Here is a 12,998-nt window from a genome sequence, read left to right on the forward strand (position 1 = left end):
GTCTGATAACACCAGCATATAAAACTTTGATTGTTTTCTTCCTGTTATCTTCGAAGAAGGTAAAAAAAAAAACTGCTCCATTTGTAGCGGGTCCTGCAAACTCCTAAACATTCAACCTCCCCGCGTTCACGCGCATGCTCGCTCCTGTGTGCCGCGCCAACCTCTTGAGTTGGCAATGCAACGCATTCTTTTCTCCCAGAAGTCTGTGCTGCATAGTGACAGTGAGGGAGTGGGAGGAGGCAGGAAGGTGCTTCTACTCCGGGCTCAGAGAACTTGTGTGGCAGCAAACTGTAGTTAGGTTTGTCCGTCGTATATAAACTATCTAACAAATGTGAAGGATATTTTTAGGACGGGAAAGGAGTTGTGCCGGCAGTCTTGCGATGCGGCGCTATATGCGCGTGCGCTTCGTGTGCTTACTGCTCGGTTTCGGCTCGGTGTTCTATGTCTTCATTCAACTAGCCGCTTCACTGGATTCGCAGAACGGATGGGTGTCGAAGAAATCGCAACACAGAAGTACTTTACTGACTGGGGAGAATGTCGTAGGCAGAGCGGCGGCAAGTAAAGGCCCGGTGAACCAGCATCGGGACAGCAGGTAAGTATTAGTTCGGACATTCCGGAACGCCACCAGGACCACAGCTTTTATTTAAACGATCATAATGCTTTTTCGCGGTTATTACATTGCAGCTCACAACGTATTGAAGACGCCCAGTGAAAGTTTTTATGAAGTGTGAAACAGAAGTTTAACTGAAACATTTTTAGGAAGTAAAAAGTTGTTTGCAAGTTTGCTTGTTGAAAACCTCATCATTTTTTCGGAGGTAGTTTTGTCTAGTCCTAGAGTTAAGGGACTGTCTCAGGCTGTCCCGACGGCATCGTAGCTAAAGCAGTATGCAAACTGTGGATGGGACGACCGTTCATCACGCTTGCACACACTCATTCACTTACATAGGAACTTGGAATAGCTTTAGGATGTGGGAGGAATCTGCGAGACAGCGGTGCAGATATTTGCAGTGAAAAGTGTAAAAGGGTTTTCTTTATGCTGTGCTTATTTCTTATTTTTGTTTAGTGTCTATATGCATACACGCAACTGGCCACTTTATTAGGTACATCCGGTGCTTCAGACAGCCAAGTACTGTAATGTGGCAGTAGCAGCTTATTATATTTAACATATAGATGCTTATTTAGTTGTTGTTTTGGACAGCATTAGGAAGTGGTATGATTGTTGGTGACCTGCTGGGATTTTCACACTCAGCAGTCCTAAGAGTTTATAGATAGTGGTGAAATAAACAAAAAACTGTAAGTGGCAGTTCTTTGGGTGAAAACACAATGTTTAATAAGAGGGGTCAAAGGAGTGTGGCCAGACTTTTACAAACTAACAGAAAGATCAGAAATGCTGAAATAACAGTTTTTTTTATGATGGTCGTCTACAGAATAATAATCATTCTTTACATTTATATAGTGCTTTTCTCACTACTCATCAGGATGCACATATTGAACCTTGATGTGGAACAGCAGAAAAAAAATATAATGGGTTCCATATCTGTAAATCAGGTGTCTTAAACTTTTTAATTTCCAGACCCAAATAAGCACATTAATACCGTGCAGTGAACGATAAAGGGGATTGTAAGCATAATAGAAATAAAAACAATAAAAGCTTTTGTTTACATTCAATCATATTTCTCACATATTACTAAAAGAAAAAGTTGGAAAGCAATTAAACAGTTATTCAAAATAGGAAATAGATTTCAGAGGTATATCACTGTCAGTGTAAATGGTTAGCGCAAGCTTTAATTTTGTGTTTTTTTGGAAAGGATAATAGGACTGGTTATTTAACCTAGTCACTTGATTCATGATCCCAGATAAAGAATAAAGTGGTAAAAAAAAATAATTGATGCTTTTTATTTACCATGATTTACTTAACATTTTTAAAATGATCTTCACCATTAATACATCCCCCTAAATGAGTTTACAAATTATTCAGCCCATCTCAGTTTTCATTAACAATTCAATGAACCGAGTACAAACCGAGAAGTCGTTTAGGTAAATTTATGCACTATTTGTATGAAGTATTCACCAAACAGTCCAGTTTGAAATGTTTAATGCTGCCGACTGATATTGTGCTGAATGTTGAATGTACCACTCTACAACTTTGTCTCACCTTTGCGATATTTTCTGCTGTTCTTGCACTTCTCAGTTGTCCAACAAACACATCCTTCACAATATCAATAGATTGAAATGTATTGAACTGCTTTGAAATAGTGGTATGATAAGGAATTCTTACTTGCTGTTAAGCTTAATATAAAATCCTTTTTGCTCCTCTGTTACAGGTTTAATCTATTCCATAACACTGAATAGGCAATGAGGTACTGGCCAGTTGTACATGACCACTGAAACAGCATTTAGCATAAAACACTGCTGCAGCACTATATATATCCCCATCATATTTTCTCATCTTCTCACAACACCCATAAATCATTAAATCCTTATGCCTTTCCAGCTACTTTCATTTCAATGCATTCAGCTACCACTGTGGTCCCTTCACCTATTGAACCTGTCAGTGTGATTGCCTCCTCTCCATTTTTTTTATATGTGCCTTTACTTCCATCCATCCATTATCCAACCCTCTATATCCTAACTACAGGGTCACAGGGGTCTGCTGGAGCCAATCCCAACCAACACAGGGCACAAGGCAGGAAACAAACCCCGGGCGGGTGTCAATTTAATTTCACTGGTTGGGTTTCATGGGCAGTATTTATTATATTTAAGTGAGAGTATACAGAGGAGGAGGATGGCAAAGAAGACGTGGGATAGTCAGAGAGATGCAGAAAGTACACAAGAGTACAAGGAGATATGGCACAAGGTGTAGAGAAAGGTGGCAAAGGCTAAAGAAAAGGCGTATGATGAGTTGTATGAGAGGTTGGACACTAAAGAGGGAGAAAAGGACCAGTACCGATTGGCTAGACAGAGGGACCGAGCTGGGAAAGATGTGCAGCAGGTTAGGGTAATAAAGGATAAAGATGGAAACATACTCACAAGCGAGGAGAATGTGTTGAGCAGATGGAAAGAGTACTTTGAGAGGCTTATGAATGAAGAGAACAAGAGAGAGAAGAGGTTGGATGATGTGGAGATAGTGAATGAGGAAGTGCAACAGATTAGCAAGGAGGAAGTAAGGACAGCTATGAAGAGGATGAAGAATGGAAAAGCCATTGGCCAGATGACATACCTGTGGAAGCATGGAGGTGTTTAGTAGAGATGGCAGTGGAGTTTTTAACCAGATTGTTTAATGGAATCTTAGAAAGTGAGAGGATGCCTGAGGAGTGGAGAAGGAGGCTACTAATGCTGATATTTAAGAATAAAGGGGATGTGCAGGACTGTAGTAACTACAGGGGGATAAAATTAATGAGCCACAGCATTGAGTTATGGGAAAGAGTAGTGGAAGCTAGGTTAAGAAGTGAGGTAATGATTAGTGAGCAGCAGTGTGGTTTCATGCCAAGAAAGAGCACCACAGATGCGATGTTTGCTCTGAGGGTGTTGATGGAGAAGTATAGAGAAGGCCAGAAGGAGTTGCATTGCGTCTTTGTGGACCTGGAGAAAGCATATGACAGGGTGCCTTGAGAGGAGCTGTAGTATTGTATGAGGGAGTTGGGAGTGGCAGAGAAGTATGTAAGAGTTGTACAGGATATGTACGAGGGAAGTGTGACTGTGGTGAGGTCTGCGGTAGGAGTGATGGATGCATTCAAGGTGGAGGTGGGATTACATCAGGGATCGGCTCTGAGCCCTTTTTTATTTGCAATGGTGATGGACATTGACAGATGAGATTAGACAGGAGTCCCCGTGAACTCTGATGTTTGCTGATGACATTGTGATCAGTAGCGATAGTAGGGAGCAGGTTGAGGAGACCCTGGATAGATGGAGATATGCTCTAGAGAGGAGAGGAATGAAGGTCAGTAGGAACAAGACAGAATACATGTGTGTAAATGAGAGGGAGGTCAGTGGAATGGTGAGGATGCAAGGAGTAGAGTTGGCAAAGGTGGATGAGTTTAAATACTTGGGATCAACAGTACAGAGTAATGGGGATTGTGGAAGAGAGGTGAAAAAGAGAGTGCAGGCAGGGTGGAATGGGTGGAGAAGAGTGTCAGGAGTGATTTGTGACAGACGAATATCAGCAAGGGTGAAAGAGAAGGTCTACAGGACGGTAGTGAGACCACCTATGTTATATGGGTTGGAGACGGTGGCACTGACCAGAAAGCAGGAGACAGAGCTGGAGGTGGCAGAGTTAAAGATACTAATATTTGCATTGGGTGTGACAAGGATGGATAGGATTAGAAATGAGTACATTAGAGGGTCAGCTCAGGTTGGATGGTTGGGAGACAAAGTCAGAGAGGTGAGATTGCGCTGTTTTGGACATGTGCAGAGGAGAGATGCTGAGTATGTTGGGCGAAGGATGCTTAAGGATAGAGCTGCCAGGCAAGAGAAAAAGAGGAAGGCCTAAGAGGTTTATGGATGTGGTAAGAGAGGACATGCAGGTGATGGGTGTAACAGAACAAGATGCAAAGGACAGAAAGGTATGGAAGAAGATGATCCGCTGTGGCGACCCCAAATGGGAGCAGCCAAAAGAAGAAGGGAAAATAAAAGAAATGAATGTTGTCTGCAAGGCATCAACAGCATTGGTTATTGGTTATGTTTAAGATTGCATATTACAGCAAAAAAATGCTAAATCACCACAGAGGTTTTGCTTCTACTAACTCAGCTGATTTTACTATATGGTCATGTGGCTACCTAATCAAAAACATGACCCAGTATGGGTTGTGTAAGAAACACTGCTGTAAATTAAACTGGAGAGATGAAGCTATGGTGTGAACATGATTATTAAAACTGAATGACTGATGATTGAAAAAATCTTGCCTTGTCTGATTCATATCAGTTATACTGCGTCAGATGGTCAGAATGAGGTCTAAATAGTATTATTCCTTTGGTCTACCCAGACTAGTGTCAACGGTAGAGGCTAGCGGTGGTCATCTAGAGAATGTTTTCTTGGAACATTAGGCCTTTTCATACCAATTGAGCATTAGTTGAATACTGTAGTGTATCAAATTATTATTGTTGACTGTGTGTATCTCATTATAGCCACAGTCTACCCTTTTTCAAGTGAACACTTTCATCAGGATAATTTCACAGTCTGGATTGTGTCATGTTGGTTCCATGAACATCACTGCAAATAAGTTTATTCTAGTGGCCTGTATGGTCCCCAGACCTCAGTCCAACAGAGTGTTTGACCAGAAAATCTGTTGCATGAGAATTGACCAAAATCTACAAAAAATTTTTCCAGCACATTGTTGAATCCACACCTTAAATAATTCTGACTGGACTGTAAGCAAATAGTTTCTAACCCAGGATTAGATAGATGTACCTAATTAAGTACATACTTGGTGTAAATTTCAGCAGTGAAGACAATGCATTCCTTGTTTTGTTTGTCATTCCATAAATCTGGCTCTTTGAGAGTAAAATCATGAACCTTAGATTATTATTGCTTTACAACTTAGTTCACGTTCAGTTGATGTTAACAGTATACAACTCTTCCATCAGTATCAGTAGAAAAATCAAAACAGTAGAAGTAAATGGTCAAAAATGACTAAATTAATACAAATGTTTTGAATTCCCAGTTCTTGCAATAACTACTTCATCTCTGACCCCAAACATAACTAGGCTGCAAAACACCAAAAAATGTCATCAACAGCCAAGAATACACCCCAACTCACCCAATGTAACGTGAACTAAAAATGTAAGAGAGTAATAGAGGCAGAGAGAGAAGGTGGTAAGAAAAACAAAATGGTTGTGGTTAACAATAATAATGAAAATGAGAATATGTAGGATTTTAGGGCTTTAGCTACCTTCCCTTTATGAAGAAGTGTCACTAAAATGTTGAAAAGGGGTGATATGCTTTCAAAAAAGACCAGCAAACTATGCCAGCACCTTTACTGGCTTTTCTAAATTTAGGCTTCACCTCAGGCAGGCAGACTTCAGTCAGCACAGGCCCAACATGCACAAAAATGCCCCTCAAGCGAGAGAAATATGTCAGACCTTTGCCTTGACAGATAAATTCATTATGTCATAAAGATTTATTAGACTTATGTGAATTAAACAAAAGAGCAAAAATACAAAGAGGCAAAAAGGATTACCCAAAAAATAAACACATCCTAAACCATAATTCAGTAATCGAAATCCAGAGACAGATGCAAATAATACAGAAAACAGAAAATTCAATATTCAAAACTAATACACTCTTTCACAATCATTGAACCCCTGAAGGACCTTACTCCCTAGCCTGAAATATAAAGGCTTAGGGTGACCCATCAGTAGTAACAACAGGGTGGCAACTCCTATTAGAACTCCACCCACAAAACACAAGTAATGAAAGCAAAGATCATCAAACACAATACTTAAATATCAAATAATTAAACAAAACATTAACAAAGAAAAACATAAAGGCAACCCAAAAACAGGGATAACAAAAGATAGAAACAAACGAGGTCTGACAAAAAAAAGAGACTAACCCTATAACTCAGGAACCAAAAGGGGCAGGTGAGAAACAAAGAGATGGTTATAGAACATGTTCTAACTTGTCACAGTGAGAAAAGGATCAACTCGATGGCTTCATTCAGTACGAGTGGATGCGTGTTCAGATATGGACACTTTCTTATCCTCCTTCAGAATATGTCAGAGTGCAACAGTGAAAAGTGAGTTAACATCAAGTTTCTTGTGAAACTGAACAAATCCAATCTGGAAACTTGTGCAAGCAAAAACGACAGAGATCTTCAACAGCCCTTAAGAAAATGATCTGCGGAATAACATTGGCAGTGTTATATGCAGCTGTGAGTCAACTCAGAAGAAAACTATTTTGAAGGTGATCGTAGTTAATTTTCTTAATTTGTTAAATTAAAAGAGTTACAGGAACAGTCTCATTTTTCTTTTGTCGGAAGTCATATAAAACAACAAAAATATCAGACAAATGAGAAGTGAACTTGCACGGCTAAAAATTAACCAAAACAATATTAATTCTACCAGTAGACAAGTGAAATTTAAACAAATATACAAGCCAGTTTTAAATAGTCTGTGGATTTACATCTCATAACAGCTGTACTCTTACACAGAATATAGCTTTAATATACAGTGGGTACGGAAAGTATTCAGACCTCCTTCAATTTTTCACTCTTTGTCATATTGCAGCCATTTGCTAAAATCATTTAAATTAATTTTTTCCCTCATTAATGTACACACAGCACCCCATATTGACAGACAAAAAAAAAGAATTTTTTAAATTGTTGCAGATTTATTAAAAAAAGAAAAACTTGAATATCACATGGTCCTAAGTATTCTGACCCTTTGCTCAGTATTTAGTAGAAGCACCCTTTTGAGGTAATACAGCCATGAATCTTCTTGGGAAAGATGCAACAAGTTTTTCACACCTGGATTTGGGGATCCTCTGCCATTCCTCCTTGCAGATCCTCTCCAGTTCTGTCAGGTTGGATGGTAAACGTTGGTGGACAGCCATTTTTAGGTCTCTCCAGAGATGCTCAATTGGGTTTAAGTCAGGGCTCTGGCTGGGCCATTCAAGAACAGTCACAGAGTTGTTGTGAAGCCACTCCTTCGTTATTTTAGCTGTGTGCTTAGGGTCATTGTCTTGTTGGAAGGTAAACCTTCAGCCCAGTCTGAGGTCCTTAGCACTCTGGAGAAGGTTTTTGTCCAGGATATCCCTGTACTTGGCTGCATTCATCTTTCCCTCGATTGCAACCAGTTGTCCTGTCCCTGCAGCTGAGAACACCATGATGCTGCCACCGCCATGCTTCACTGTGGGGACTGTATTGGACAAGTGATGAGAAGTGCCTGGTTGTCTCCACACATACTCTGATTTTAGCAAATGGCTGCAATATGACAAAGAGTGAAAAATTGAAGGGGGTCTGAATACTTTCCGTATCCACTGTATGTGTAACTGATTTTCTGCCATTGACAACAAAGTAGTTTTATAATTCATTCTTTCATTTTCTGTCCTATTCATTCAGTGCTGGGTTCTTGAGGAGCAGAAAATAGAGTCCGACTGTGTAGAATTTTCAGGATTACCCCTTGAATGTATGGCCTTTGTACTCTATTCCAGAAACACACATCCTAAATTAGTTGACACCATGAAAAAGGCCTGATATTATGTGTGAGATCATGTGTGTACATGAGTGGTCCCTGTCATGGACTTACACTCAATCCAAGTTTTGTGCCTAATGTTGCATAGATAAGCTCTGCCTATTCTAGAATGTCAACCTTCTAATACAAATTCTATAGGTCATTTCAGATTAATAGTAAAGAGAACATTTCACAAGTATTCACCCCACTTTTCCTTATTTTGGTAGGCGAACCTGTTGTCATTACCATCTTTGCACATCTGTGTACTATCAGCAGAATTGCAGAAACATCTTGAAGCCTGATGGGCACAAGTATTGCTGAGCAATTTTAAATTCTTCCCACAAAATTTTTTATGAGGCACTGCTATAATATTGACTTGTTTTGATTTTAGTGCACTCCTGCAAGGCTTTTTGTTTATGTTTTTGAGGAATGATCTTGTTAGAAGAAAATCTTTTTTCTAAGTCCAAGGTCTCTGCAAGCTACAGATTCTACTCCAGGAATTCTCTGTAGTAAGATAAAACTATCCTAATTTTCAAGCTATAATGCAGTGAGGCATTTCCAGAACATGATGTTGCCTCTAATATATTTTACAGTTGGGATGGTGTTCTACTGCATTCAGACCCCCAAGGTTAAACAAACCTTCTATGATGAATGAAAACTTTGGATGGCATTTTCCCTTGCCCAGATGCGGGTCACCGGGGCCCCCCTCTGGAGCCAGGCTTGGAGGTGGGGCTCGATGACGAGTGCCTAGTGGCCGGGCCTGCACCCATGGGGCTCGGCCAGGCACAGCCCGAAGAGGCAACGTGGGTCCCCTTTCCCATGGGCTCACCACCTATGGGAGGGGCCAAGGAGGTCGGGTGCAGTGTGAGTTGGTTGGTGGCCGAAGGCGGGGACCTTGGCGGTCCAATCCTCGGCTACAGAAGCTGGCTCTTGGGACGTGGAATGTCACCTCTCTGAAGGGGAAGGAGCCTGAGCTAGTGCGCGAGGTCGAGAGGTTCCGGCTAGATATAGTCGGACTCACCTTGACGCACAGCTTGGACTCTGGAAGCAATCTCCTTGAGAGGGGCTGGACTCTCTACTACTCTGGAGTTGCCCCCGGTGAGAGGCGCTGAGCAGGTGTGGGTATACTAATTGACCCCCGAGTTGGAGCCTGTTCATTGGGGTTTACCCCGTTGGACGAGAGGTTAGCCTTCCTCCGCCTTCTGGTGGGGGGACAGGCCCTAACTGTTGTTTGCGCATATTCTCCTAACAGCAGTTTGGAATACCCACCCTTATTGGAATCCCTGGAGGGGGTGCTAGAGGGCATACCTTCTGGGGACTCCCTCGTTCTGCTGGGAGACTTCAGTGCTCACGTGGGCAATGACAGTGAGACTTGGAAGGGCGTGATTGGGAGGAATGGCCCCCCCGATCTGAACCTGAGCGGTGTTTTGTTATTGGACTTCTGTGCTCATCACGGATTGTCCATAACGAACACCATGTTCAAGCATAGGGGTGTTCATATGTGCACTTGGCACCAGGACACCCTAGGCCTCAGTTCGATGATCGACTTTGTGGTCGTGTCATCGGACTTGCAGCCACATGTCTTGGACACTCGGATGAAGAGAGGGGCGGAGCTGTCAACTGATCACCACCTGGTGGTGAGTTGGCTTCGATGGTGGGGGAGGATGCCGGTCAGGCCTGGTAGGCCCAAACGTGTTGTGAGGGTCTGCTGGGAACGTCTGACAGAGCCCCCTGTCAGAAGTAGCTTCAACTCCCACCTCCGGCAGAACTTCGACCACATCCCGAGGGAGGTGGGGGACATTGAGTCCGAATGGGCTATGTTCCGTGCCTCTATTGTTGAGGCGGCTGACCGGAGCTGTGGCCGTAAGGTGGTCAGTGCCTGTCGTGGCGGCAATCCCCGAACCCGTTGGGACACCAGCGGTGAGGGATGCCATCAAGCTAAAGAAGGAGTCCTACAGGACCCTTTTGGAATACCCACCCTTTTTGGAATCCCTGGAGGGGGTGCTATAGGGCATACCTTCTGGGGACTCCCTTGTTTTGCTATCAGGCAGCTGATAGGTACCAGCAGGCCAAGCGGAATGCGGCTTTGGTGGTTGCTGAGGCAAAAACTCGGGTGTGGGAGGAGTTTGGGAAGGCCATGGAGAACGACTTTCGGACGGCTTTGAGGAGATTCTGGTCCACCATCCGGCGTCTCAGGAAGGGGAAGCAGTGCAGTGTCAACACTGTATATGGTGGGGATGGTGCGCTGCTGACCTCGACTCGGGACTTTGTGGATCGGTGGGGGGAGTACTTCAAAGACCTCCTCAATCCCACTAACATGCTTTCCAATGAGGAAGCAGAGCCTGGGGACTCGGAAGTGGGCTCCCCCATCTCTGGGACTGAGGTCACCAAGGAGGTCAAAAAACTCCTTGGTGGCAGGGCCCCGGGGGTGGATGAGATACGCCCGGAGTTTCTCAAGGCTCTGGATGTTGTAGGACTGTCTTGGTTGACACGCATCTGCAACATCGCATGGACATCAGGGACAGTGCCTCTGGATTGGCAGACCGGGGTGGTGGTTCCCCTCTTTAAGAAAGGGGACCGGAGGGTGGGTTCCAACTACAGAGGGATCACACTCCTCAGTCTCCCTAGAAAAGTCTATTCGGGGGTCCTGGAGAGGAGAGTCCATCGGATAGTCGAGCCTCGGATTCAGGAGGAATAGTTTGGTTTTCGTCGTGGTCGCAGAACAGTGGACCAGCTCTACACCCTTAGCAGGGTCCTGGAGGATGCATGGGAGTTTGCCCAACCAGTCTACATGTTTTGTTGACTTGGAAAAGGCATTCAACCATGTCCCTCGGGGAATCCTGTGGGGGGTACTCCGAGAGTATGGGGTACCGGACCCCCTGATAAGGGCTGTTCGGTCCCTGTACGATCGGTGCCAGAGCTTGGTCCGCATTGCTGGCAGTAAGTCAAACCCGTTTCCAGTGAGAGTTGGACTCCGCCAGGGCTGCCCTTTGTCACCGATTCTGTTCATAACTTTTATGGACAGAATTTCTAGGTGCAGCCAGGGCATTGAGGGGGTCCGGTTTGGTGAACTCAGGATTGGGTCACTGCTTTTTGCAGATGATGTTGTCCTGTTTGCTTCATCAGGCCGTGATCTTCAGCTCTTTCTGGATCGGTTCGCAGCCGAGTGTGAAGCGGCTGGGATGGGAATCAGCACCTCCAAACTCGAGACCATGGTCCTCAGCCGGAAAAGGGTGGAGTGCCCTCTCAGGGTTGGTAGCGAGATCCTGCCCCAAGTGGAGGAGTTCAAGTATCTTGGGATCTTGTTCACGAGTGAGGGAAGAATGGAGTGTGAGATCGACAGGCGGATCGGTGCGGCATCTGCAGTAATGCGGGCTCTACATCGGTCTGTCGAGGTGAAAAAGGAGCTGAGCTGCAAGGCGAAGCTCTCACTTTACCAGTCGATCTATGTTCCTACCCTCTCCTATGGTCATGAGGTATGGGTAGTGACCGAAAGAATGAGATCGCGAATACAAGTGGCTGAAATGAGTTTCCTTCCGCAGGGTGTCTGCGGTTTCCCTTAAAGATAGGGTGAGAAGCTCAGTCATCCGGGAGGGGCTCAGAGTAGAGCCGCTGCTCCTCTGCATCGAGAGGAGTCAGATGAGGTGGCTCGGGCATCTGTTCAGGATGCCTCCTGGACGCCTCCCTGGTGAGGTGTTCCGGGCACGTCTATCTGGGAGGAGGCCCCGGGGAAGACCCAGGACACGCTGGAGGGACTATGTCTCTCGGCTGGCCTGTGAACACCTTTGCATTCCCCCGGAAGAGCTAGAACAAGTGGCTGGGGAGAGGGAAGTCTGGGAATCTCTGCTCAAGCTGCTGCCCCCGCAACCCGATCTCGGATAAGCGGAAGAGGATGGATGATGTTCATAGTGAGAAATCAAGCAAAATTACATCTTTTATTGGCTAACTCAAAAAATTACAATATGCAAGCTTTTGAGGCAACTCAGTAGTTTTACTCTTCTACCAAATCTAGCACTAAGTGTTTAAAGCACAAATCTTCTTTTCTGTGTTTTCAGAGCATATGCTAATCGTTCTACTGCATTCAGACCCCCATCTCTTTGAGCCTTTAGTTATATCGCTGTAGTATGCAATTTTAAACTAAATGGTCTTAAAACAAATATATGCAGTGATTTTCCAACATTATATCATGATGATGGAATGTCAGTGTCCCCAAGTCTTGTTAGAAATAGCAGTCCTTTAAAACATTTCTTACTTCTGTGTGGTAGTTTTTAGTAATTGATTTGCTGAGAATGTACCTCAGCAAAGTTTCTTCAGAGGTCTGCTAAACATCTGGTGCACTTTGTAAATGCATATGTTTTTAACTTAAACTTCAGTTAAACAACTTTAATTACAATTGGATATTCTACAGTATATTCGACTTATTACTTGACTTTTAAATACAACTGATAGCCTCTTTAAGTTTCCAAAAGAACATTGTGAATGATTATAAAATTCAGTTTGTTTAATATCTATCAACAATAGATGGTTACAAGAATTATTACAGCTCATGGCATGCTGGACTCTTTTATGCTGTTTACTCGCTTCGCTCGCCTACCCCCGGTGTTGGGTAACCCGAAATACATTGATGAATGTATGAGATACATTGGAGTGTAAAGGTGTGGATGACGAACAAAGGACGTATATTCATTAATCCTAATGAATGTTCACTAATAGTGGACTCAGCGTTGTTTGAGAAGCGCGTTGTAGGCGCCTGCGTTCATTTGTTTTATCCAGGCGGGCTCATTTTTGTAGCCCCGTTAGTCGAGCTCTTTCTTTTTGGAGCCGTGCCT

At 43.7% G+C, this 12,998-nt stretch overlaps 1 protein-coding gene across 2 annotated transcripts in view; it reads left to right on the forward strand.

Annotated features, from left to right (window-relative positions):
* Positions 1-203: 203 nt before the first annotated feature.
* Positions 204-12,998, forward strand: part of gxylt1b (glucoside xylosyltransferase 1b) — a 120,153-nt gene continuing 107,358 nt past the window's right edge. The window contains exon 1 of one of the 2 annotated variants that reach the window (XM_028810899.2): positions 204-592. In XM_028810899.2, the coding sequence (XP_028666732.1) occupies positions 381-592 (212 nt within the window). In that variant the 5' untranslated portion in view covers positions 204-380. The remainder of the gene's footprint in view (positions 593-12,998) is intronic. The other variant, XM_028810906.2, reaches the window with a different exon arrangement.

The sequence above is a fragment of the Erpetoichthys calabaricus genome, chromosome 1, assembly GCF_900747795.2.
Source record: "Erpetoichthys calabaricus chromosome 1, fErpCal1.3, whole genome shotgun sequence".
In the NCBI taxonomy this organism is placed as follows: Eukaryota; Metazoa; Chordata; class Cladistia; order Polypteriformes; family Polypteridae; genus Erpetoichthys; species Erpetoichthys calabaricus.